The sequence below is a fragment of the Pseudopipra pipra genome, chromosome 12 (assembly GCF_036250125.1).
Source record: "Pseudopipra pipra isolate bDixPip1 chromosome 12, bDixPip1.hap1, whole genome shotgun sequence".
Classification (NCBI taxonomy): Eukaryota; Metazoa; Chordata; class Aves; order Passeriformes; family Pipridae; genus Pseudopipra; species Pseudopipra pipra.
This window is the reverse complement of record NC_087560.1, coordinates 18,263,443-18,286,605: the sequence shown is the minus strand read 5'-3', so window position 1 is coordinate 18,286,605 and position 23,163 is coordinate 18,263,443. Positions and strand designations below refer to the sequence as shown.

At 44.7% G+C, this 23,163-nt stretch overlaps 1 protein-coding gene across 1 annotated transcript in view; it reads right to left on the bottom strand.

Annotated features, from left to right (window-relative positions):
• The window catches only part of ALDH1A3 (aldehyde dehydrogenase 1 family member A3), a 35,061-nt gene that overhangs the window by 7,505 nt on the left and 4,393 nt on the right, over positions 1–23,163 (bottom strand). Inside the window, exons 3-9 of the mRNA XM_064669183.1 lie at positions 18,024–18,164; positions 15,733–15,862; positions 14,030–14,091; positions 11,021–11,149; positions 8,618–8,731; positions 5,689–5,791; positions 4,519–4,703 (exon numbers count right to left, since the gene is read on the bottom strand). Coding sequence (XP_064525253.1) covers positions 4,519–4,703; positions 5,689–5,791; positions 8,618–8,731; positions 11,021–11,149; positions 14,030–14,091; positions 15,733–15,862; positions 18,024–18,164 — 864 coding nt within the window. The remainder of the gene's footprint in view (positions 1–4,518; positions 4,704–5,688; positions 5,792–8,617; positions 8,732–11,020; positions 11,150–14,029; positions 14,092–15,732; positions 15,863–18,023; positions 18,165–23,163) is intronic.

Here is a 23,163-nt window from a genome sequence, read left to right as displayed (position 1 = left end):
AAAGGAAAAGAAACAGCAGCGCCTTTATTATTGTGGTTCCAGAGACCAAGTCAAGGAATGTGGCCCAGGGGCAGGTTTGCAGGGCACTGTCAAACCAGGTCAGTTAACACCCCAGTTTAGGATAGGACAGTCAGGCAACGAACAGGGTGAGAGACAGAACATGGGCACAGCCCTGAGCCACAGGAAACAGAAGGTGAAGCTGCATGTGATTGTGTAATCTGATCTAAGTTTGCTGCCACATGGAGGGGTCTCCCCACTTTCCCTCCCTTTGTGTCCTGGATATGCACTGCCACAGCTCACCTCACTCGAGCTCTAGGACTTACAGACCTTCTTCAACCACTGATTTATCTCAGTAGCAGCATGAGAACAGCCTGAGATGGGTTTTGCTGGGCTCAGCAAAGGGATCTGACCAACAGAATTGCTGCAAGGGAGGGAGAATCAGGGTAAAATTCTTACAGAGGTGTTTTAAAAAGAGTAAAACTAACAAAAAGCTTGACAAATGTATTGAGGTGGTTAAATAAAGGACTCCACCCACTGGTTTGAGGTGCCCTGGCAGCCTGGGGGGTTATTCTGAATGCCAGGTATCTCCAGATGCTTGTGCTGTTCAATCCCCCTCCCTCAGCATCTGTTTTTATTTCAGCAGGGCCAGTTGCCAGTTGGGACTGTTTACATGGAGTGTTCCACACTTGACTCCTCCAGATTACAGACTATATCCTGTCCCTAGTTAATCCTGGCCACACACAATCCAAGTTTTCATGCTTTTAGACAAATATCAAAGCTGCAGGAGGGTGTCCTTGGGGTACTTCTGCTACACAGGGAAAACAGAGAACAGCACATCTGCTGCCACACAGATGTGTGTGTCTCTCATGCACTGCGGACAGCTTGTACCAAGTGCTTGTGTTCTCTCCAGTGTTAAGGTGCTACCCAAGGACACACTTCATACATGCTACTGCAAGAGGAAATGTGTGTCCTCATGTAGGATACAGTGTCACACAGTAAGCTTGGCAGGTGTCAGACACGTTGTCTATTTGCCTGGTTGCTTAGTTGCCAAGTGTAAATAATTTGAAAATATCTGCAAGTGCTTTCCATCCCGGCATGTCTGTGATCCAGACCAATCCAGTCCATCCACTTCACATCACAGAAAACAAAACAAGGATATTTATACAGCTGTAACTTGTTGCAAGGCAAACTACAGTTAGATGAAAAGACACTGGGGAAAGAAAACATTTGTAAAAATGACATGCAAGGGTGGAACTGTTTGTCATTGTAACTAGAGCTTGCAAGGCTTGTTTAAATTCTGTCCCCTACTCCACTATTATTTATGGTTCAAGCATTGACTTCTATTAAAAACACATGATCTGGTAAAGCAAATTCTACTATTTATTCATCTAATTCAATAGAGAAGGAGGCTTCTAAGGATGACTGCAACGCCGAAAATCTGAGAACCCCCAAATCTTCATCTCTTGCTTCATTTAAGTCAAGACCACAAGGAGAAGTTTTTCCTTTTCCAATTCTAGCATTTGTAATCCTGCAAAATAACCCACAACTGGGTCCAACAGTATTGGAAACAGACCCTTTCTACTTACATATTTTACTTTCACACTTTAATCCTGAGGTGCATGTATACAGTCAAAGGAAAATATTCACCATCTTATAAATCAAATGATATGTTTTAGGCTGAATAACTCCTGGTTAGCAATTGCCATGATTAGTGTTAATTTTATTCCTGTAGACTAGGTCTTACAGTCCACAAATCCCAGTATTTGGGGTTCTAAAAGAGCAAAAGTAGTCTAGTCTTGTTCTAATCTAATCCCTGTTCTAGTCCACCAGGACATTAGTCTCATCTAATGCAGTTTGCTGTTCCCAGTTGTATGATGCCCTGGTTAACCAGTTTGCCATCTGTGCAGATTTACTTTATTGCTTCCTGTGATACAGCTCCCAGGAATCCAAAATTAAAAATTGCCCTTGGTCTGGATTTGGGGTTGGCACTCTGCTCAAACAGTCCTGATCACCCCACAGGTTCCTTGTGGTGTCCTTTGAATTCCAGCCAGTCAGCACTGCCAGACACATGTGAGTTTTGGAGAGGTCTCATCAGAAGCATGCCTCATTTCTGTCTAAATTTAATACTGTTTAAAGCTGACCTAATTTTGATCAGAGCAGTACAGTTTATATCAGCATAACCCAATCCTGCAGCTGACAGAGTCTTTTCCCCACATCCATGCCACGAGCACCCATGCCAGTGCACAGTAATGCACATCAGGGAACCGACCTGAGTAAAATCTTTCTTCCTTACTTCCAAAAAGGCTGCATTAGACCTGAATCAGCCCGTTCCCCAAACCAGTGCAGTGCAATGTAGGAACAAACAGCTGCACATGGGACCACTTTTCCAGGACTAGCTTACATCAACTTCTTGTGGAACAGGATTGTCATCACCTACAGATGATGTAGGACCAAAAAGATCATGGGCTACAAACCCTGTCAGCCTAAAGGTTGGCTCCAACTCCTTCCCACTGTTGCCTTCTAAGTGACCATCCCAAAGTGGGATCTATGCAGCAGCATGTGGCCATTTTTGTAATGCTGTTGTGTATGTTCCCTCTGACCTACACAAAAGGAGAATGAAAGCAACAGGCTGGATCTGAAGCACCTGATGGGGAGAGATGAAGAAGAGGAAGACAGATTATTTTTTCCTGGTGATTCTTCCCTTATCCATCAGTTCAAGATAAAAAAACCCCTCACAGCCAAGCAGGTAACTTCAGGAACAGGGAAAAAAATTGAACTGGAAACTTCACATTTGAACAGTAACTTGTGGGCAGGTGTGAATCTTTGCTACTTTAGAAGGTATTTTAAGTCCTTGTGACGCTGCATCATTTCTCTCCTCTGCTGAAGTTCCTGTGTGTGCCCACAGCATAGGCTCCAGAGAGCAAGGAACCAGAGCTGAAGAGGAAGAGGTTGTTCCTTTGCACTGGCAACCACATAAAAGCTTTGGGATTTACAGTTTCCTCCCACTCTCTCAACACCTTCCCATCTTGGGCTTTGACAGTTGCATGCACAGGAGTTCAGGTGTGTGGGGGTGTGCTATCTCCCCTAGCTACAAGTGTAACAGGTAAGCCAGAGCAGGGAAAGAAGACAGATGGGCCATATTTAAAATCTGACCAGACACTGCTGATTGGACTCACTGTTACCCTTAATTACAGCTCTGTAAGCAAGGAGTCTCCCTTAAGCCACAGTGATCCCAGAGGATGGTGCTGTGCCATAGTTGTGCCCTGAGGAGTGCTCTGGCAAGAGCTGGGAGCACAGATGAACTGAAATAAGCAGCCCAGTTCTATGTGTTCCAACCACTGCAGGGTGTTTCACCCTTTAAAACCTCACAATTACTTCCTGTGAATTTAGGGGCTGTTCTCATGAACTCAGTGGTCTCTGTCAGCACAGCCAGGTGAACATGGTCCTGATGGGACCAATAACTCACTTACTGCTTCTGCTGGATAAGGTTTAGGATGATGTCATATTAAAAAATACCAAACAACAAACAAACGCCCAAAGCTGGCAGCCCTTAACAGAAGGTAAGAGCAGACCTTGAAACAGCTTGAGGGTCAGCTCATCTCTGCAGACAAGTCTCAGCATAGGAGTATTTTTCTCAGACTTCTGAGCAGTTTGAAATCTCTTTCTAGGCCAGTTACAGGGCTGGATGCAGCCTCAGCATGAACAGGGGGTGTACATCATCTTATTCCCCATGCAGGAGGACATGCCATGCATGATTCATGTGCAGATTCAGGTCCAGATAAGGGGAGGCAGATGTCCCCAGAGCCATCTGTTCTCCGAGGGATCCTACACAGCACCAAGGAAATTAAACTCACAATGCAGTGCTGAGAACAAGAGGCCTTGGCTAGAGATTTCTGGGAATTCTGCTTTATTTTTGGTAGCAAACAGTGGGCCTGTTAGAAGATCTGACCCAAGGATCACCTTCCTCCAGAGCTCTCCAGCACAGCTCAGATTGCGTCAAATGCAAAAACTAAGAGGAAGGCTCTGGAAGCATTGAGGAGGCCAGTCCTGACAGCAGCTTGGCATGGTTCTTCCTCCTAATTCAGCTGAAACTTTTCCAAAGGAAGGGAGCAGAGAAGGAAACTGAGGACTCAGGAGTCCCTGGCCTCTAACTACTTGTCATCACCAGCACAGCCAAGGAGCTGAATGGCCATTCAGCTGAACTCTTCTGAGCAGTGCTATGGCTCAGTGCAACGTGCTTTGTGTTACTGGACCAGGAAGACAGCCCCTTCCTTAGAACTGGATAAGAACTGAATTAAATACATTTGTGTTTCTAAAAAAAAAATTACAACATAACATTTCAACAGTTGTGATTAATTGATATTTAAAATGGAGAGGAAAAATAAAGCCATGATACATTACTCACCCCTCGGCACTTCTGCTGGGACCGTATTCGTAAGGATAATATTTACACAAGGAAAATTAAACAAAACCACAACCAAAAACCAAACAATAAACTGTTCTCAGGCACACAGTTACCTGGGGCCCTTGTTCAGTTCTGGCATCAAAGGGGTCTCCAACGAGTCTCTTCTTGGCAAACTCCACGCTGCGCTTGACGAACTCCGGGTAGATCTGCTCCTCCACGAACACCCGCGAGGCCGCCGTGCAGCACTGCCCCTGGTTGAAGAACACGCCTTGGTGGGCACATTCCACTGCCAAGTCCACTGCAAGATGGCCCAGGAGGAGGGAGAAGTGTTACCACATGCACAGTTTCAACCCTTCCAGTGTTTCTTTTCTCTTTGGAAAAACTCCTCAAAAAAAGGCTGACGGATGGTCCACACCCAGTGGAGGCACTCACAGGGCCTCCCACTGCCCCCAAACCAGATCTCTTATTGTATCCACCCCCCCTTCCTGCCTTTTGTCTCAAGGTCTAGTTTGCCATAGTTCCTGATACCTTGTTCCACAAGGACTCACTGAAGGCACTGACCAGCTTTTCTTGCTGTGGGAATTCAAATGTGGATTCCTGGATACCATGCATTGATTCCTAAAGACTAGTTGCAGTAGTGACTATTCAGAAAGCAGTGTGCCAGCTTTGGCCAGGTCCTTGCAAGGCTCCCTATTAGCAACTGGCACAAATACCTCTGATTCCAACCTCTGCTGTGCTGAGCAGGAGAGTGGAGAATATTTTCCTGAAGCCCAAATACAATTTTCCAACTATTTTCATGGTCACAGGTTACACGTATCTCCTAGTGTAACAAAATCACAACAAAACTTGTTAAATGAGCCCTGCAGACCGCCAGGATAGAGGTGAAAGCTGGATTAGATCAGGTCCTACAAAACTCTCCTGTCACAGGAATGCCTGCACAGGGGCTGCTTTCCAGAAAACTGCTTTCCCCAGTGCTTGGCTCAGGCTCTGCAGCACTGCCAACCAAAAAGAAAGCACACAAACAGCAGAAATACAAATGCAAGGTTTATCTGCAACTGCAGCCATCCCCAGAGAAGGCAACATGGGCCATGGGAACGATCCCTGCCCTGGGAAAGAGCTCCAGCGATGCAGAACTGTACCCTGCTCTAAGACTGAGGTTTTCTCCAGGCTTTGGGGTGGATGTGGTGGCAAACCCCAGCCCTGTGAGCTGCCAAAGGACAGCAGAGACACACAAACCCCACCATGCTCAGCCTCTTACAGCAAACCCAGCAGCCCATACTCACAGTCTGCGTCTGCACACACGATGCAGGGGTTTTTCCCTCCCAGCTCTAATGTCACCCTTTTGAGGTTGCTTTTAGAAGCAGCTTCCTTGATCAGTTTGCCAACCTGCAGCAGTGAGACACAAAGAGGATATGAGTTTTTTCCCCTGAAAATCTCAACTCAGTGTGCCAAATGTGATGCTGACAAGGGTGGAAGAGCCCAGCAGGAGGCTGAAGCAGGTAGAAGTCAAGGAGTCTGAGTTTCCTACTGCTGTGCTGGGTCAAAACCAGTCCCAGAATTAAGGTTTGGTTTAGGCAGATCTGAAAGGGTGAGCTATGTGAGAGAGCTACAGGATCTGTACCCTGAAGTTATCTGCTACTCAGAGCTGTAGAACAAGGCATTTCCCACCCAGTGCAACCCAGCGAGCAACACTGGCAGTCAACTGGCTCCAAGGGCTACAGGTTTTACTTTTAAAAATTGCAAATTTAAACTTCTAAGAGTAAATCTTGCCAAGTCAATGATAGGAACTCACTGTTCCTATCTGATAGCACTCCCACACCAAAAAGCCATGCAGTGATTTTGACATTTAGGAGAAAACTAATACTTTCTGACAGTTTAGGTTGAGCTGCTCCACACACAAGAGTAGCTGAGACATGTTCCATCCAAGGCAACACCTGAGGATGTCAACAGAGAAACTCCAACTAGCTCTGCCATGGCACTTTCTGCCCAGGAATCTGCTCTGACCACCTACTGGCATTTATCTGGCCACCCTCTCCTGAAGGGGAGGATTTACTCTGCTTCCAGAGTTTAGTCATCTAATTTTGTTAGAAAGAGTAGGAATTAAAGTTATTTGGAAGCTTTAGTTGTTAGGACAGGTTAACTTCTTAAGAGTGACCTTATATTTGAATTTGTTTCTATTATAACTGATTTTCTTGTATTTTACCTTTGCACATGGAAACCTTACTACTGCCTAAAAATACTGTTTCCCTGGAGTGGAACTGTGAGCAAGGAAAGCATGGGGCAGCTGGCTGGCAGTTACAGGTCTGTATTTCTCATGTAACTTTGTAACTCGAGCATGACTCTGAACTTAGCAGTACAGATCATCTCTAGTCACTCAGAGCTTAGTCCTGGAGACAGCAGAAATAAGTGATGCATCATAGCTTTGCAAGAGGCATTACTACAAGCTAGCTGGCCAAAGAGGAGTAAGTTAATAAAGTAAGAGAAAAGAAGAAATCTAGATGGGAAAATTCTCATGGAGTTTAAGATCAGTATTTCCAAGCTGGCACCGAGCCTGAGCTGGGGCTTAAAAACTAAGTCAAAATATATTTTGAATTAGCTTCACTTCCTGGCTCAGAAACAGTAGCATTGTGCTGCAAATACTGCAGAGATGCAGCTGAACTCACAGATGGGTGGAGGGGGAAGAGAACACTTCTAAATTACACATGCATTAGCAAAGAATCTGTCTCCCTCGGTGTTTCCTGCACACCCATGGATTAGGAGACAAGCACAGTGCCTACAGGAGTTTTTTTGCCTACAGGCTCCAGCAGCTGAGATTTTCCTTCTGCCACTAATCCACTGGATACTCCTTTTTCATTAAAAACCCAAACAGATCCATGTGGGCTGGATGAGTCTATAAGCTCCATTGTTTTCACACAGCCAGAGTCTCATCTGGGCTAAAAGTTTCTGATCTAGGATTTGGAGAGAAGCATGACACTGAGTAAACTCTGAGATTAGACCAACTATCAAGAGAGTAAAAGCTTATTGTTAACTTTTACTTTATTGCATTTGTGTTTGTTCCCATGATCCTGGTAGAGAAACAGAGGCTTAACACACCTTTTCCTATGGGATATGCACAGCAGTTTGGATGTACACAAAGCCACTAGATGGTAGTGTTGGTAAATGCAGCAGCTTTTGAGTGTTTAGAGTTACCTTTACCGGCCAAGAACACCTTTCAAGGTAATTTGTCATCATTATACATTCAGATTACACTCTGCAGTTACGAGGACAGACATAAGAATGGATGAACTCAGCAAATGCTCAACAAGAACAATGTTCCTCAAAGAAATAAAGAAGAGACTATATTTGCCTCAACTGCCTCCACTGGTGTCAGCATTTCCATTCTTTGGGCACTGCCTCTCTTCAGGGGGTGTGGATATGCAAGAAACATTTAAAGCAGTCAGTGGAAAAACATTCACATTTCTAAGCAATCTTTTGTTTGAGAATTTTCAGCAGTGATTACTGGAGGCAATTTTTTTTGCATGTCTCAGCTGTGCTCAATTCCGTGGACTTGGCCAGGCCATGTGCACTTTCCCCCATGTAGGTACAGAAGAGGATGGCTGTAGGGGACTAAGAGTGCAGAGGCCTCACTTCCACCCCTCTAATAAACAAGTCAGATGTACCTATTTACAGGAAAAAACTGAATAGAAGGTGCTTTACTGTGCAGGTCTCAGAAGAGGCTGAAATGTTAATCCCCTCCACGTCAGCAGAGGAAGCCTTGGGCACGGGGCCATGTTTTTGTTTAAGTCCTAAGTTCCTCAGAGGTAACTAAAGCCAAGGAAGAATTGTTCAGGGCTCTGACTGACATGTTTTCCAGTTGCAGGGCAGGACTGGCAGGAAAACTTGCCCAGAAGCTCCATCAGGTCAATGACATGGTGTTAAGTCACTGCCAGCCTGCCCTGTACACTGTCTTGGATCAGAGCACCTATTCAGTTCTGACAGAAATATGGTGGTTTGGCAAAACTCAACTTACAGAGATGTGGGATTAGCACAAGGACCTGAATTAGACAAATACCAAACACTTCTGAGAAGTTCTGTCCCACAGAATGTGATGGAAAAAGGTGTTGGCTATACAGAAATCACCAACATTTCATTGGTCCAGTCCTATGTGAATGACAGTTTAGAAGAGAATGCAAAGAGGGACAGCAGGTGTCCTATGAGAAATCCATCACCTACCTTGGTTGATCCAGTAAAAGCAATTTTATCAATATTGTCATGGGTAGAAATTGCAGCTCCAGCTGTGGGGCCGTAGCCTGGCACAATGTTCACCACACCAGGAGGGAAACCCACCTGAAACAGAGGTTAAATACAGATCTGTAGAGATTTTGAGAGCACAGCTCGTTTCTCAGGGAGCTTGAATTAGTTGTACTGTACTCCTTGGAGCTCTTACCAGATACATCCCTGTTTTCCAGACTTTCCAGTAACCTGGCTGGGTGCTACCAGCTGGAGTAGACGTGGGTGAAACTCACAGCCATGCTTAGGAAATGCCAAGTTTCAGTAAGAATTCTTGGAGAAATCCCAGTTTCAAGTCTAAAGAGAGTGAGTCTTTTGGCCAAACTTGGCCCCCAGCTACTGCAGTGCAGCTGGAGCCAAGGGGTAACTGAATGAAAGTTTGCTTTGAACAAAGGTTGACGTTTGTGGTTCTTCAGGGGCCAGAGGGATTAAGAAGTCAGTAAAACCTCACTAGATGATGGGGCTAATAAAACAGGAATACAAAAGCAGATGGTAACAGACTTATGCAAGTTTCCACCACATTTACAAGCTAGATTAGCCAACTAGTAATTTTGCCAAAAGAGACAAATAGCAAAACTTTAGGTGAAATTCTAGTGCGAGGAGAACTGAGAGATTTACTGGAGTTTCAAGGATTATGCTCTTCTAGGTTAGTCCTTCCCTACTACTGATAGCACAAGGTTGTTTTTCCTGCAATTTCTAATGTTGGAATTGCAGAATGTAAAACATTTGCCTTGTTTCTTATGACTTTTTAGTATAAAAATCTCAATAAATGCAGTTTTTCCTTTTAAATAAAAAAGGAAGCAATTGCTCATGTACTATCTTGCAAAAAGTTATCCTCATAAGACCTTTTTTCCCCAGTTTTCCCTTCATAAATTGAAAGGGCAGTCTCATTTCTTCTCTAGATGTGACAATGACAAAAGTGCACTTAATAGAGTTTGTGTCTTGGCTAATGAGTTTTCAAGCAAACACTGCGTGTCAAACTGTGCAAGTAATGGTGTTTGGAGTAAGCAGCAAAGCCACAAGGAAGCAAAAAATTGGTTCAGGACATCCTGAGCCAAAAAGTTTTTTCTGTTTTTCAGCAAAAATGAAAGCCTAAATATTTTGGTTGGCCTGAAATTATTTCATTGAACCCAACACGTAGCTTTACTTGTGTGGTAACATCTTCTGCATCCTTTTAAAGATGAAAACCAAAAAAGTTTAACTTATTCTTCTGAAAAACTGCAAAGAATTTAGCTAATTTTGGGTGGAGAAAGGAGCATCTCCAAATAAAATTATTCTGCTCTAATTACACTTCTGCCTTGAAGATCAACTGTGAGAAACAGCGAGCTTAGAATTCCAGCTCAAAACATTAATTTTACCAGAACTGAATGGGGTTTTTTGGGGGGAAGATGCTATGCCTGTGTTTGGGGAGTTGCATGTCAGAGTGAAAAAAGCAGTAGTGTGGCAGGGCTCACTAAAAGCCATGACAACTGCACTCACCTTGTGTGATCTTATTAAGTCAAGCAATTGTAGGAAATATTTCACTGGTATTATTTTTCCCCACTTCCTTTCCTGATGGAGAAGCCCTAAGTGTCAATTATCAACATATCCTTCTGTTTTCTCCCAGGCTAAGCCAAGAACAGACAAAATCATCAGCATCATTTGACTGAGCCTAACAAACAGACTTCCAGCTGAGAGGAAAAAGCACACCCACAACTCCTTTAGTTTTCCTCAGTGAGTCACATCCATAGCTATAGGAAGCTGATGTTCTGACCAGTGCTGGAAGGTTCTGTGCACCTCCCACCCCCTCTGTATGATGAACAGGGCACAACAGATCCTACCTGACAAGCCCTAAGGCAACATTTTTAAAACCCCAACCTACGATCTTCCCTTTATTTCAGTTGACTTTACAGGCCAGACATAGCTAAATTGTTCTATGAACCACAGAAATGACGAAGAATTGTTTCCCAGGACACTCTGTCTTGGTTGAATTATCCCACTTAAAAACAACAAACACAACACTGCTGTCTAATCACACTCTTTTTTGTCCCATTGTCTAATAAAACTGAGCTGTTGTTTTTCCCTCATTTGGGAGAAGGGAAGACAAGGCAGAGGAATAAAAGCACCATTTTTTCTCTCTGCAGCTTCCTGAGAAAGGAGAAAAACGTACAGGTTTTGTGATCTTTGCTCCCAGCCAGTCACTGTCAGTCACGAAGGTCTTTGTGAAGAAACACTGAATACAGAGCTTGTTCTCACTTTCCCTTGTGAGGCTTTAATATCTTTAAAATTTAAAACTCTGGACAGCCAATTCAAAAATTCTGCTGACAACCTTAAGAGAACCTCGACAGGATGTTGAGATTTCCTCACCTCCTTGACCAGAGAGCCGATGTACAACGAAGTGAGAGGAGTTTGTTCAGCTGGCTTGATAACCAGAGTGTTCCCACAGCACAGGGCTGGTGCCATCTTCCAAACCAGCATCAGCAAGGGGAAGTTCCACTGCAAGAACACAAGTCACTGGTCAGACCAGCCTGGCACAGTCACCTACTCGCTTCCACACAGTGTTTTCGCCACCTTCTCACAGCTCAGGGAGAAAAAGAACTGGGAGGAAAGCCATGAAGAGAAGTGTCTGCTTACAATACTGTGTTTGCCTGGACTACAGAGTATAACTTCCTTGATTTCCCCCTGAGATCCCTAATATTGCTGGCAGTCCTCACGCTAATCCTGTAAGTTGGACAAATTTCTGTATGATGTGACCTCATTCTTTACAGGAGTTTGATCACACTTCGTGTAGGATTTTGGCTGTTCACAGAAACTGTGTTGGAGGCAGTTTCCTGATGTATCACTTTTGCACAGCATCCGTACGTGGGGAATCGCAGGGTGCAACTACTCATTGAAAAAAACCTCATTTTTCTCTGTTAGGCATTGGCTGAGTAGTCAGGAGTTATACAATATCATTCAGTTCCAGGTTTATAACTAGGAATCTGCAGTGGGTGGTTCAGTCATGGAAATCTAGGGGAGCTCTTATCCTCCCTTCAAATTGTAAATTGTTCCTTTCCAATTAGTTTTCTAATTTAGAATTAGGAACCAGTCCACATCAGTTTACTCTGTGCTAATCTCTTTCATGGTCATGTGTATTTGTAGATTTTGGAGCCTAAGCAAGAAGTGGAAAATGTAGCTCACAATGAATCTCAAAAAGGTCATTTGGCAGCAGAAAGGATTTCTTCATTAAAAATAATTAATGCTGCTTCAGGGATGATGGAAGCAGGCCAACAGTAAGGGGACTTCTTGTCAAGACTCAAGCCAAGGGCTTTAACTATCAACAAAGAAGCCAAATATGTTAGGAATCCACAGATTCACACTTACAAAGAAATTAGCAGTGTAACTTTTAAGCAATGAGTTCTGTTCTAACCCAGCAGCCTGAGACAAAGCAGAATTTAGTCTCAAGTGCTATTCTTTAACATTTCACTCTTTTTCCCAGGTCTGTTCCATTTCAGTGATCCTCTCCAATGGCCACATCCCATAATTTGCCCATTTGTCTTTTTCTCCTAAGCCTTCTTAGAGGCCTGACTTTGCATCTTGAGCCATTCACAGCTACACTGCTTTTCTACACTTTCAGAGCATGACATAGCTCCATTAGGAGCTTTCTGCTGCAGAGTGGCTGGTGAAAATAACAGTAAAGGACTCCAGGGCTGCCTCATGATATCACCTTGGGATAAAAATCAGCCATATGCTGCACTTTCTTAGAACTTCCCTTGCTAAGAACACTGGTTTAAATATAGTCAAGCCACAGGAAAAAGGGAGGACTGTTAATTGGTCTAGGGAGACATATACAGAACAGTGACAGAATCTTTTTCAATCAAGTAGGAACATAGAAACCCACGGACTGTTGGTGTTACTGAGATTGAATTGGGAAAAAAAAACTGGAAAAGATTTGTTCTGAGTAAACTGAAGACAGATGTGGTTTTGTTGACCCCAATCATCCTTTTTACAAACACAGTGTTGAACTTGAGTCAAATTTGGTTCTGTATTTTCTATTGTATTTATTGCTGATCTAGGGTCAACCTGAGACCTTACAAGTCCCACTGTGTTCCCGTATAGTGGCCTTCCAAAGCATCCTACATCATGTAGGTTTTTCAAAGGATAGTTTCCAAAGCACTGTTGAGTGCCAAAGGTGGACAAGTGTGACCTTTTAATTGATGATCGATGTGAGGAACCTGAGGTTTTGATCTTAAGTCATAAATTCTGCTCACAAGCAGTCACATTTGTTGCTCAGCCAGGAAAGCTGTGCAAAAGTTACCAAGACAAATGTCTGATAAATCCTACTGACCATCTCCCACTCTGCCTCACCCTCACATTGCCAAATAGACCATGTCCTCTTATCACTGGTAACTTAGATTCAATCCTGCTGAAAGAAAAAGCAGAATTTTCCCAGACATCTTTGGGAAGTGGTCTAGACCTGGTATTCCCAGGGTCCACATGCATTCAACACCCCACATGCATTTCTTTCAGTCTCTCCTTATCCCAAAGGTCAAAATCCTCCATGGACTCTTATTGATCCAAGTATCATATAATCATAGAATACCCTGAGTGGGAAGGGACCCATTAGGATCACCAAACTCCAACTCCTGGCCCTGCATAGGACAGCCCCAAGAATCCCACCATGGGCCTGAGACCATTGTCCAAAGGCTTCCTGAACTCTGGCAGGCTTGGTGCTGTATCCAAACAGAGAATCTTGACACAGCACCATTTACCTCATGACTTATAGGATACCACATTCAAAGCATTTTACAACCAGACAGGAACAAATTATGTCTTCCATGTAGCTGTAAAGTCTTCCTGGCTGTCTGTTTAAAGAGAGCAAGCAACACATGGTAATACTGGAGGTATTCCAAGAACTAGCCACACTGTCCCCTCAGCAAAGAATGAGACCTCAAGGAAAAGAAAACTCTATTCAGTGAGATGTAATCCCAGAAAGCTCAGAGAACAGTCAGGCTTTATTAATAATGGATATGATTTAAAACTCAAAACTATGCATCAGCACGAGGCAGCAAAGAGCCAGCAGACGTAATGACGAGATGGGTGTCCCAGCAGTGTGAGAGTCAGAGAGCTCTGACTGGTCTCTGGTGACTGGTGTCAGCCTCAGAGAGGAACAGAGCGTCTGATTAGGAGACCCACCCTTCCACTGCAGGGGATTTCTGCTGCCAAGAGCAATTGGCATGGGGGTAAAACAAGAAACTACATCAGGCCACTGAGATGGGAGTTCCCTGCAGAACAGCTGTGCTTAACCAGGGAGCAGGAGGCTGCAGTGTAGGATGGGAGTGCACATGGACTTTTCCAGTTCTGTGGGAGATGCAGGGCAGCATCACTGGTACTTACTGGGGTTATGGCTCCACAGACACCCATCGGCTCGTGCCGGGTGAAACACACAAAATTTTCATCTGCAAGACAAGAGGATAAAAAGACAACAAAACAGTCAAAATCCTCACCTGCACAGAAAATGTGTAAGACAACTGCACCTAAAAGGCTGGGGACAGAACTAAACCTGTGTTAGACAAAGAACCCCATATCTGTTCCTCTTAACTCGTGCCTCTGGGACATCCCAGATGGATGAAGATGTCTCTGGGTAAAGGTCCTGTGTCAGCTCCAAAGCCAAACACTGCTCATGGTTACAGTGGAGCCTTTCAAAACCAGGGATTCAATTCCTTCTGCTAAATCCCTGCATTGAGGCTGAGCTCTTCACCACACTGAAGAGCAAGCACAAATTTCATTCATGTTGTGTCTCACTGAAGGAAGCAAAGAACTTGCCTCCCTGAAGGGGAGTGTTTTAAAACCCATTTTGTACAGGAATCATGTTCAGTGTAACAGGAATTGCACTTCTGGTAAGAACTCTGGGATTAAAGTAACACCATTCATCTTAAAATACTGCTGTTACTCTTTCAAAAAGAAAGCAGGAAGGACATTTGCCTTTCAAATTCATTCTTGCTGAACACCCCGTTTTATTGGGAAGATCTGAGAGAGAACATGAGCACTTCTAATGAGAGTTTTTGGGAGTGATCTCAAATCAGGACAAACAAGCAGTGTCCAGGCAAGCAAAGCTTTACACTACTCTGAATGAGGGTGACATCTCTGTTTATAAGGCTGACATGACTCCCTTTGCTGCCTGCAGAGACTGAACCAGTCAGCCCTTCAGAGTCCTTCTCCTGGTGAATAATTTTTGTCTGCAGTGCCTGTCATTTTTACAGCCTCAGTGATCACCTGCACACAGGGACAAAAAAAGGTTGAATTTGAAAATACACCACGTTGCCCATTGTGCCACATGGATATTCATTGTCTTGATTTGTTCTCCCCAAAACCATACTTCAACTTATATAGCTGAACCAAAGCCTTCTTTCTGTGTGACCGCTCTGCCTCTGCAGCCTAGGAAACGTTTTGAAAACCTCTTTTAAGTGTCAGAAAACTTGACAAGGTCCCCCAAAGAGCTCAGTGCTTTGACTCCTGAGAGGAGTCAACATCTCAGACCTCCTCTTCAATAAAAGTTAAGAAAAAGCACCACATGATCTCTCTGAACATCTGAGCCGGCAATACCGTGGATGCAGGAATGTCAGTGAGGTGGGAGACACTGGTGGATTCCACATCAACCCTCTGCCACATCTCTGTGGCACCTGCAATGGCACAAGCTCTGCTGCCTTCATACCATTCTCCCCAGAAAACTCTGTCCTTACACTCTCTGGCATCTTAATTTATTTCAGTGATACCTACAAATAAATTCCCCTATAATGTGTGGGGTGTTTCCTTTAAGAATTAATCTGGATTCAAAACCAAAAAGGTTTCTCTGTCAAAAAAGCAGCAGAAGAACTCATCCATTATTTTTCTGAGATCCATACAGGCCTTGACATAGTTCTTCCATTAGTTTGAATATTGAAACACCTCTGCTTAAAATGCATCCTGGGATAGCAAGGAAGAGCAGGCTATTTTTGCAGGTTTTCAGAAGCCAGCCTTTCCACAGATCTCCCTCCCACCCCCTAAAGCCCAATCCCATCCCAGCTCTAAAACTGGGTCTGAAGGAACTCACAACTCACCCACTGGGATAGTTCTGCCCTGAATTTTATCAGCCCATCCAGCGTAATACCGAAGTGTTTTTATACAGCCTTCCAGGTCAATGAAATAAGCCTGAAGAAAAGGTTTTCCTGTGTCCATTGTTTCCAGAGTCTGAAAAAAACAAGTTAAAAAGACAAATTAATGGGTTTTTTCTTGGGGAAAAAAAAAAGCTTTTAGAATAACTCTTTCTCAGCTTTATTTTGTCTTATTCTGAAGACACAGGGTGTTCTTCCCTCCTCTTATATTTAAGGAATGAGCTTGTAACACAAATTAGGCAGAAGGGAGACTAGACCAGATAACCCTGATCCATGCAGGAGTTGCTTTGTCCAGTGGCTGTGATGAAAGGTCACCTTCCAGAAGCCCCCACAAGGTGAGTGTGGGTGGGATACAGGGGGTCTGAGGCACTGGTCAGAAACAAAGCCAGTCATGACTTCACCATAACTGACCCTCCAACGCAGATGTTCTGCATTCCAGATGGTGCCACTGAAATCAGTCAGACCCATTTGCCTTTTATGTGAAAAAAAAGATCTATTTTTTCTACTTCATAACCCTAAACCCAACCTCTGAAAAGCCTCTTTTGTCCAGTGATAGAAAACACATTTTTCACAGAGTTCTGGTGAAGTAACCTCTGGGCTCAGATCTGTGCTGAGACCAAGGCAAGGCAGAAGTTGCTCCACTGAAGCTGCACCGGTGCTGAGCAGCCCTAAACAAAGTCCAGGCTCAGCCTGTGTCCTTTGCACTGTTCTGGACATTAGCTCAGGGAATGCTTTGTTCTCCACACAGGTCATTACATGGGATATTGGTACAAATGGCCAGCACATCCATAAAGGAAGTACTATCCCTTGGTAGATTGGAACATCTTTGTTTACACATGAAGTCATACCCTGTCATCTTCCACAGACATTAGGGTCCAAACAGCACTCGAACAGACATTCCCCTTGGAATGACTGGGATTGTTATCCACTGAATGTCTGCTAAAACAACTGATTTTTATAAGTCATTACTTAGCACACAGCCAAGGCAGCTAAGGGCTGGTGTTCTGCAGTGCAAACAGCAATGCCAAACAAGCCCTCCCAGACTAGAAGGACAGAGGAAGCTTGAAGTGAGTGCTCTGGTTATGGAAAAAGCAGGATCCTCTAAAGTCACATCAAAAAGTGAGCAAAAATGAACAGGGTTTATTCGCACACACATTTTTCCCCCACTTTTATTTGCTGGCCAGAACTGCCTTTAGATCCAAATAGTTTGGTTTTATCCTGCTGAAACTGAAAACTGTCATGTGGTTGAGAGAGACTGTGATGGGGAAAAAAACTCAGCTCAAAGCAGTCATGCAAGTACAGGCTCCTAAGCACATCCCACATATGTAATTCCTACTGACCTCAGCAGGACCCTGGCTCAGGAACCTGCACCTCTAACAGCACAGAATGTCATAAATGCCATTCCCACAAAGATAAAAGTGCAGCATTGAACTGGAGAGTGCTCAGATTCAAGAGCTTGGTTATGGAGGGACAGCAGCCCTAAGCTGAGGATCTGGGAGTCTGATTTGGAAGGATGTGCAATGCCCATGGAGTCTAAAGGTTCCTACCAACTGCAGTGTGTTTTAGCTCAGGTTCTCATCCCCTTGTTCTGCACCAGCAGGACTCCTCCAGGACAGGACCATGGAACCATTAGCAATAGTTTTTCAGTGCAGATGTCCAAGTTAACACAGCTTCACAGCTATGGACAGATTTTCCTGAGCCAGTACCTTCAGCAGGGAAAGGAATGGTTCCCACTTACACACATTTTAAACTTTGGATGATATTCAGCAAGAGAAAAATTTTCTTTCCAGCTCCCCATTTTAGGGGAAGAAATTTGCACAAGTGTTAAACTGGCCCTGCATTTTTGTAATAAAGACTGAGTCAGCTGTGGTGGTTTGGGGTTGTTTTGGTTCGTTGGTTTTCTTTCATTGTTTTAGTATGTTTTTTTAAAAGATAAGAGCTGGAAGACAGCTATGAACATTAATGATTGTTAAGCTAAGAAAAAGTGTGTTTATTGCTTTGAAAATTTGAGTACTAATATCTGTAATCACTTCAATAACTAGCTAAAGTTTTGAAGAAGTCAACTATATAAAGTCAACTTGCAGAAAGAGGAAGAAAGTCATGATTCCTATATAGACTCTTCTGCCCCTCATAAAAAGGAGAAAAAGAAAAATATCAGGTATATGAGGATGCATCAGAGGGATGGAGCTGAATTATCAGCCAACTGTTGCTGGTCTATCAGTGCTCCCAGTACTTACTGCCAGGATGACTCTGTCTCGTTCCAGAAGATCAGCCAGTTTGTGCAGGAGTCGTCCTCTGCTTGGGGCACCCATCTGTCTCCACGGAGAGCCCCTCTGGAATGCTGCCTTGGCTGCCTCCACTGCATTATCCACATCAGGCTGCAGCACCACATACACAAGAAAACCTCAGGTTACAAGGAAGGAGCTGGACAATGGCACAGAAACCCCACTCAGGCTGATTCCTTATTGATGCTGTGATGGCTAAAACCAAGTTGTCCGACAAAACCACTCCCATTTTACTCCTGGATTTGAATCCAAGCCTGGAATATGTTTCAGGTTTGGCCTGGGCTCGTAAACAACCTTGAGGTCAAAGTACCAATAGGGTCTTGCAAGGGCAATTTAATGTAACTGATTTGTTTATAAAATAATCCAGAATCGTGTTCCTGCCAATAGAGGATGTGACACTGGGGGAGTTGGAGAAACAAGCATGACAGGCCACTGGCCCACATGAATCAGCCTCCTCTAAACAAGTGTGGGCAGGAAAGTCCCCCAGTGAGATCAAGGTTTTATCTAGGGGAACAATCACAGCTCAGATCCCACCATTCAGTCCCCCTGGAACTCATGCCAATGGCAGTTAACACACTAAAAAGCTCTCTTAGATCCTAAAACACTTCCAGAACATCTCTACCAGATGGGAAAGGGTTTGCTGTTCAGTAACATGACAAAGGCATTTCACCTACACACACTTGGTTCCATTCTCCCTTCATCTCCCTACAGCTTTACCATCCTCTCAACCAAATCTAACTCAGTTTACCCAAGTGACTACTCAAGTGGGCAGCAAGTTCCCTCTCTTTTCACAGCACCACTCCCCCAAAGCTTCATGCATTTGGTCTGGCCACAATAGACCCTCAACTCCTCCCTTCATCTCACATACATTGATTAAAAAAGCAAAGCCAAGGGCAACCTCACAATCCAATGGAATCAACAGGAACACTGCCACCAGCATCCACAAGGCCAAGGCTGTAGCCCAAGCACACATAAAGCTTTGGACAGGCTCCTGCTGTATGTAATGTCTGGCACAGTCTGTGCATCACTTCAGCTGATGGAGAACTTGCACCTCACTGCAATATATGGCTCAAAAGGGTGGGAAAGGAGCCTTGATTGTTCCTCACAGAACTTCATCAGTTGCTCTCACCTATGTCTAATGCCAGGTCTTGTCTGGACACAATTAGGAAATAAGCCTCTGCACTGATCCAGTAAGATCTGGCCACTCTCCCCTCATGGGGAGATGCGTGGTGCTCAACCAAGAAAAAATGTTATAGGGAGACATGTTGCCACCTCAAAAAGTTCTTGGTCAAAACAGCAAGTCATCACCCAAGGCAATGGCACCTTAGATTAAAGTTGGCTCCTTTTCTTTACAAACACATTACACAGCTTTGAAATAACCTGATTTATACTGAAGAAATCCACCCTTTTGGAAGAACACTGCTGGGGAATTATTGGAGGAAACCTGTGCTGCTACGGAACGGCTCTGGTCTAGCAAAGGGTGCTGGTAAGGCAGAGGTGGTGAGAAGCCACTGAGTGCAGACAGGCACATCCTGCCTGGAGCCCGTCACCCCCAGGCACAACAGGCCTTCAAAATTGCTCACTCCACTTGAGTTGATCTGGATTCAAACTGGCACATCGTGAAAGCCAGAAGGCACCACCAGCCACTGCTCACTCAGGTACTCCCCATCCTGCCTGCTGGAATGAAGGCTCAAGCTGAAAGGCAGCAATATTTTACGTGACAAAGCAGGTAAAGGAACATAAAAAGCCTGTCAGGTTTAAACAAGTCTTCCCTTAGCAGTAATTAATTAGTTCTGTACCAGCCTGGGAGCACTGACATGCAGGGAACTGGGTCTGCAGTGGCACAATGCCTTTGCTACTGAGGGTCTTCCCTCCATCTTGGCACTCAGAGAACAGGGGTGAGATGGCTGTGTGGGCAGAGGACTGCAGTGCATGCCCAGATCTTCCCCATCCTCGAAACATGAGAGCACAAGTCCTGCTGCAATTTCTGTAGATGGTTGTCTTCATTCTTGTCTCTTTTCTCAGACATGATGGGTACAAATAGCAGCTCAGGGACTGCAGTCACTGTCACACAAGCAAACAGGCTTTCCCTAAACACCCTCGGGGTAGCACCACCAAGTGAGATCCTGAGAGCCTGCACAGCCTCAATAGGGCTGAGAGACCAGCAAAAACAAGGAAATTCTTCAGGAAGGCCAAAATGCCATTCTTAATCCATCCTGTTATGACTAGGCATTAGGGGAGTCTGAATGGCATGTTCATTGCAGGCATGTTGCAATAGGTAGGCACAAGGCGTGACAAAGGGACTCGTAACTGTCAAGGTGCCAGGAACACATTGTGGGGCACAAAACCACAGGAGGAGGAGATCCTGTGCATCCTGGTGCTCAGTCTGGATCTATAACACATTGAGTATTACACAAAAAGCTCCACTAAGAGAATATTAGGATTGCAAAGTCAAGCACTGCAACCTTGGAAGTGCCTGCAAACCTTCATATCCACCTTGGTGTTTGCATTATGATACAACCCCCAGTTACACAGCTACATACCCTTCCCCCCTGGATAAAAAAAATCACACTGTTCTTTTTTCTAAGCTACCTCCTCCACTTCCATTTTCCACCTCAAGTCTTGCTCATTGCTGCTCCCTTTTTCTCCCCTGCCCTTTTTTTCTCTCTCCTGTGTCTTCCTCACAGTGAAGATCCAGTGGCTCTGTGAGTGGGAAAAACACCTGCAAGAAAGCCTCACTCTGCTTCAGTCCCACAGTGCTTCATTGTGCTCACTAAGGAGAACAAGGGTGGAGCACAACCAGTGGAGACCATCTTGGTTCAATTCAACTACAACTCCCTCAAAAAGCCTCCACTGTGCACATCTTTGGAAAGGCACTTTTCTGACACAGGGCACGAGCATGTCACAGTTTTTCAATTAAAAGAGGCTCCCTGATCCACTTCCCTGCAAGCATGTTGCATTGCTTAACTTCTGAACGTGAGTTCAAAACAGCCACAAAGAGCATCTTAACAGCCCCAAGTATCCAAAATCATTACTGAGGGCATTGGAGTCTGCTGGACTCTTACCTCAGCCTGCCACTACAGTCTGAGGGAGACAGGCTGACCGTGGACAAATCCCTCTCACAACCCTTCAAAGACCCATGTGTGGCAGTGAACTGTTTAGAGGTGACCATGACAGACACTCCATAACGAGTCTGCTCGACAGTCACAGCTGTGGACCCGCTGCCCGTGCTCTGAGGCCACCAGCTGAGCTGGGCACTCTGAGGAAGGAGCACCTTTCCCCTGCCTTTGATGGATGTCAGCAAGCTGCTGGAAGGAAAAAGCTTGTCTCCAATTGTTATTGGCAGCACCAACAACATTAAAATGGCACAGGTATTCCTGATTTTACATGGTAACATCAAGACAGAGTGGAAGTTCTGGGGCTTCACCACTCCCATGAGGCAGAAGACTAATGAAGAAAGTTATTCCTTTTCTGTTATCAACCTGGCAAACAGTTGGACACTAAGACACTTTTTGGAAGGTAAAAAGCCTCCCAACATCCAGTGAAGACATCTGCCATTTTATTTCCAGGGCTTCTTTTTCCACACAGACTTTTCTTTATCCCTCAACTGTCCCATCAAGGACAATTCTGTAAACTAAAGAACAAACAACAAAACTTCTCCTTCAAGGCTCATAAAGCATTGGCCAAGTTTCAACACCAGACTGAACTGTCATCACTGAGATATTGGCTGCCAAACTCCCACCCCTCACGTGCAGCCTAAACAAAACACTCTGCAAGGCCAGGGAGGGGCAGGTTTCTGTTGAGGGCTTGGAAAGTGGAGTTCTGCCCCCAGCCTGTTGAAGGCAGAGCCAAACCTGGCACAGCACAGCTGAAGCCAGAGCCAGTACCAGGAACTGACATCCCTGGGGTGGCACTGAGCAGCACAAGTGTGGTGGCACTTACGGACACTGGAAAACACCACCAAATACAACTCACCACTTCCTGAAGAGAGCCCAGCAGACTGGAGTTACATCCAGGGAGGGAAGTCCAACCAGGGCAAATGAAGCCTCAGAGGACCTAGCTTGACCACATCCCACTGTCCTATGGCAAGTGTCACCAGAAGCCAAACAGCTATTTGGGGATTGTTCTCACCCATGATTGCTTTCTAAGTAATCCAGATCCAGGTCTAATCCCACTCAGTTCCTTGGAAAAACCTACTTACAGCAAACAATTATTGGGTTTTTTTAAAAAGTATGATAAAAAGGGGTGAAAGAGGCTTTCAGTAACTAAACCAGAGTTACCCTACATTCTTTCCTGCAATTTCCATGCACCAAGGAGTCAGCCTCCCATGCTGAGTATCCAGGGACAGGAATCCACTGACTGACCCCAAGGAAAGGTTTACAGTGATTCTCCTGCAAGCTAAAAGCCAAATCCAGGCAGGGACAAATCTCAAGGAGGCAAGCTGCAAAACTGGGCTTTTAATTCTGCATAACAATTTTCTTTAAGCCAGTCAGAGGCAGGCACGAAATGCTCCTCTGTAGGTGCTTGAGGAGACACTTAGCTCAGGGAACAATAACAATGTCATGGTTTGTGCCTATCAAAATACAGTTGCATCAGAGCTTGAACTCCACTGTTTACATGCCACTGCAATTAAACACAGTTGTGTCCTACCCAGTCAGTATAAAGAAATTACACATCATGTTTGGTTCTGCCTGGATCTGTAATTGCCCTATGGATACACAAATCCCCCATGGCAATGAATCCTGGAGGCTGCTTTAGTGCCATCCAAAAAAGCACAGCTACCTTACACAACACTGCATTGCATTCCTAAGCAAGTTTGCTCCCATCTCCAGAGGGTCAGGCTTTATACTCTACATAGTACAATACCAGAAAACACACTGCCCCTGCTCAGCTAGTCTCAGTCCTACTAGGAAAGGATCTCCAAGGCAGCTACCTTGCTGGAAACCAGGCATTGGGCCTCAAAAGTGTTGGACAAGCTTAGGCACAAAGAAAAAGATCTCAGAAATGGCCACACTGCCCATAGCAATGAGCTGCCAAAGCCTTGGTACAGCACAGCAGCTGAGTCACCTTTCCATGACACCCTGCAAGAAGC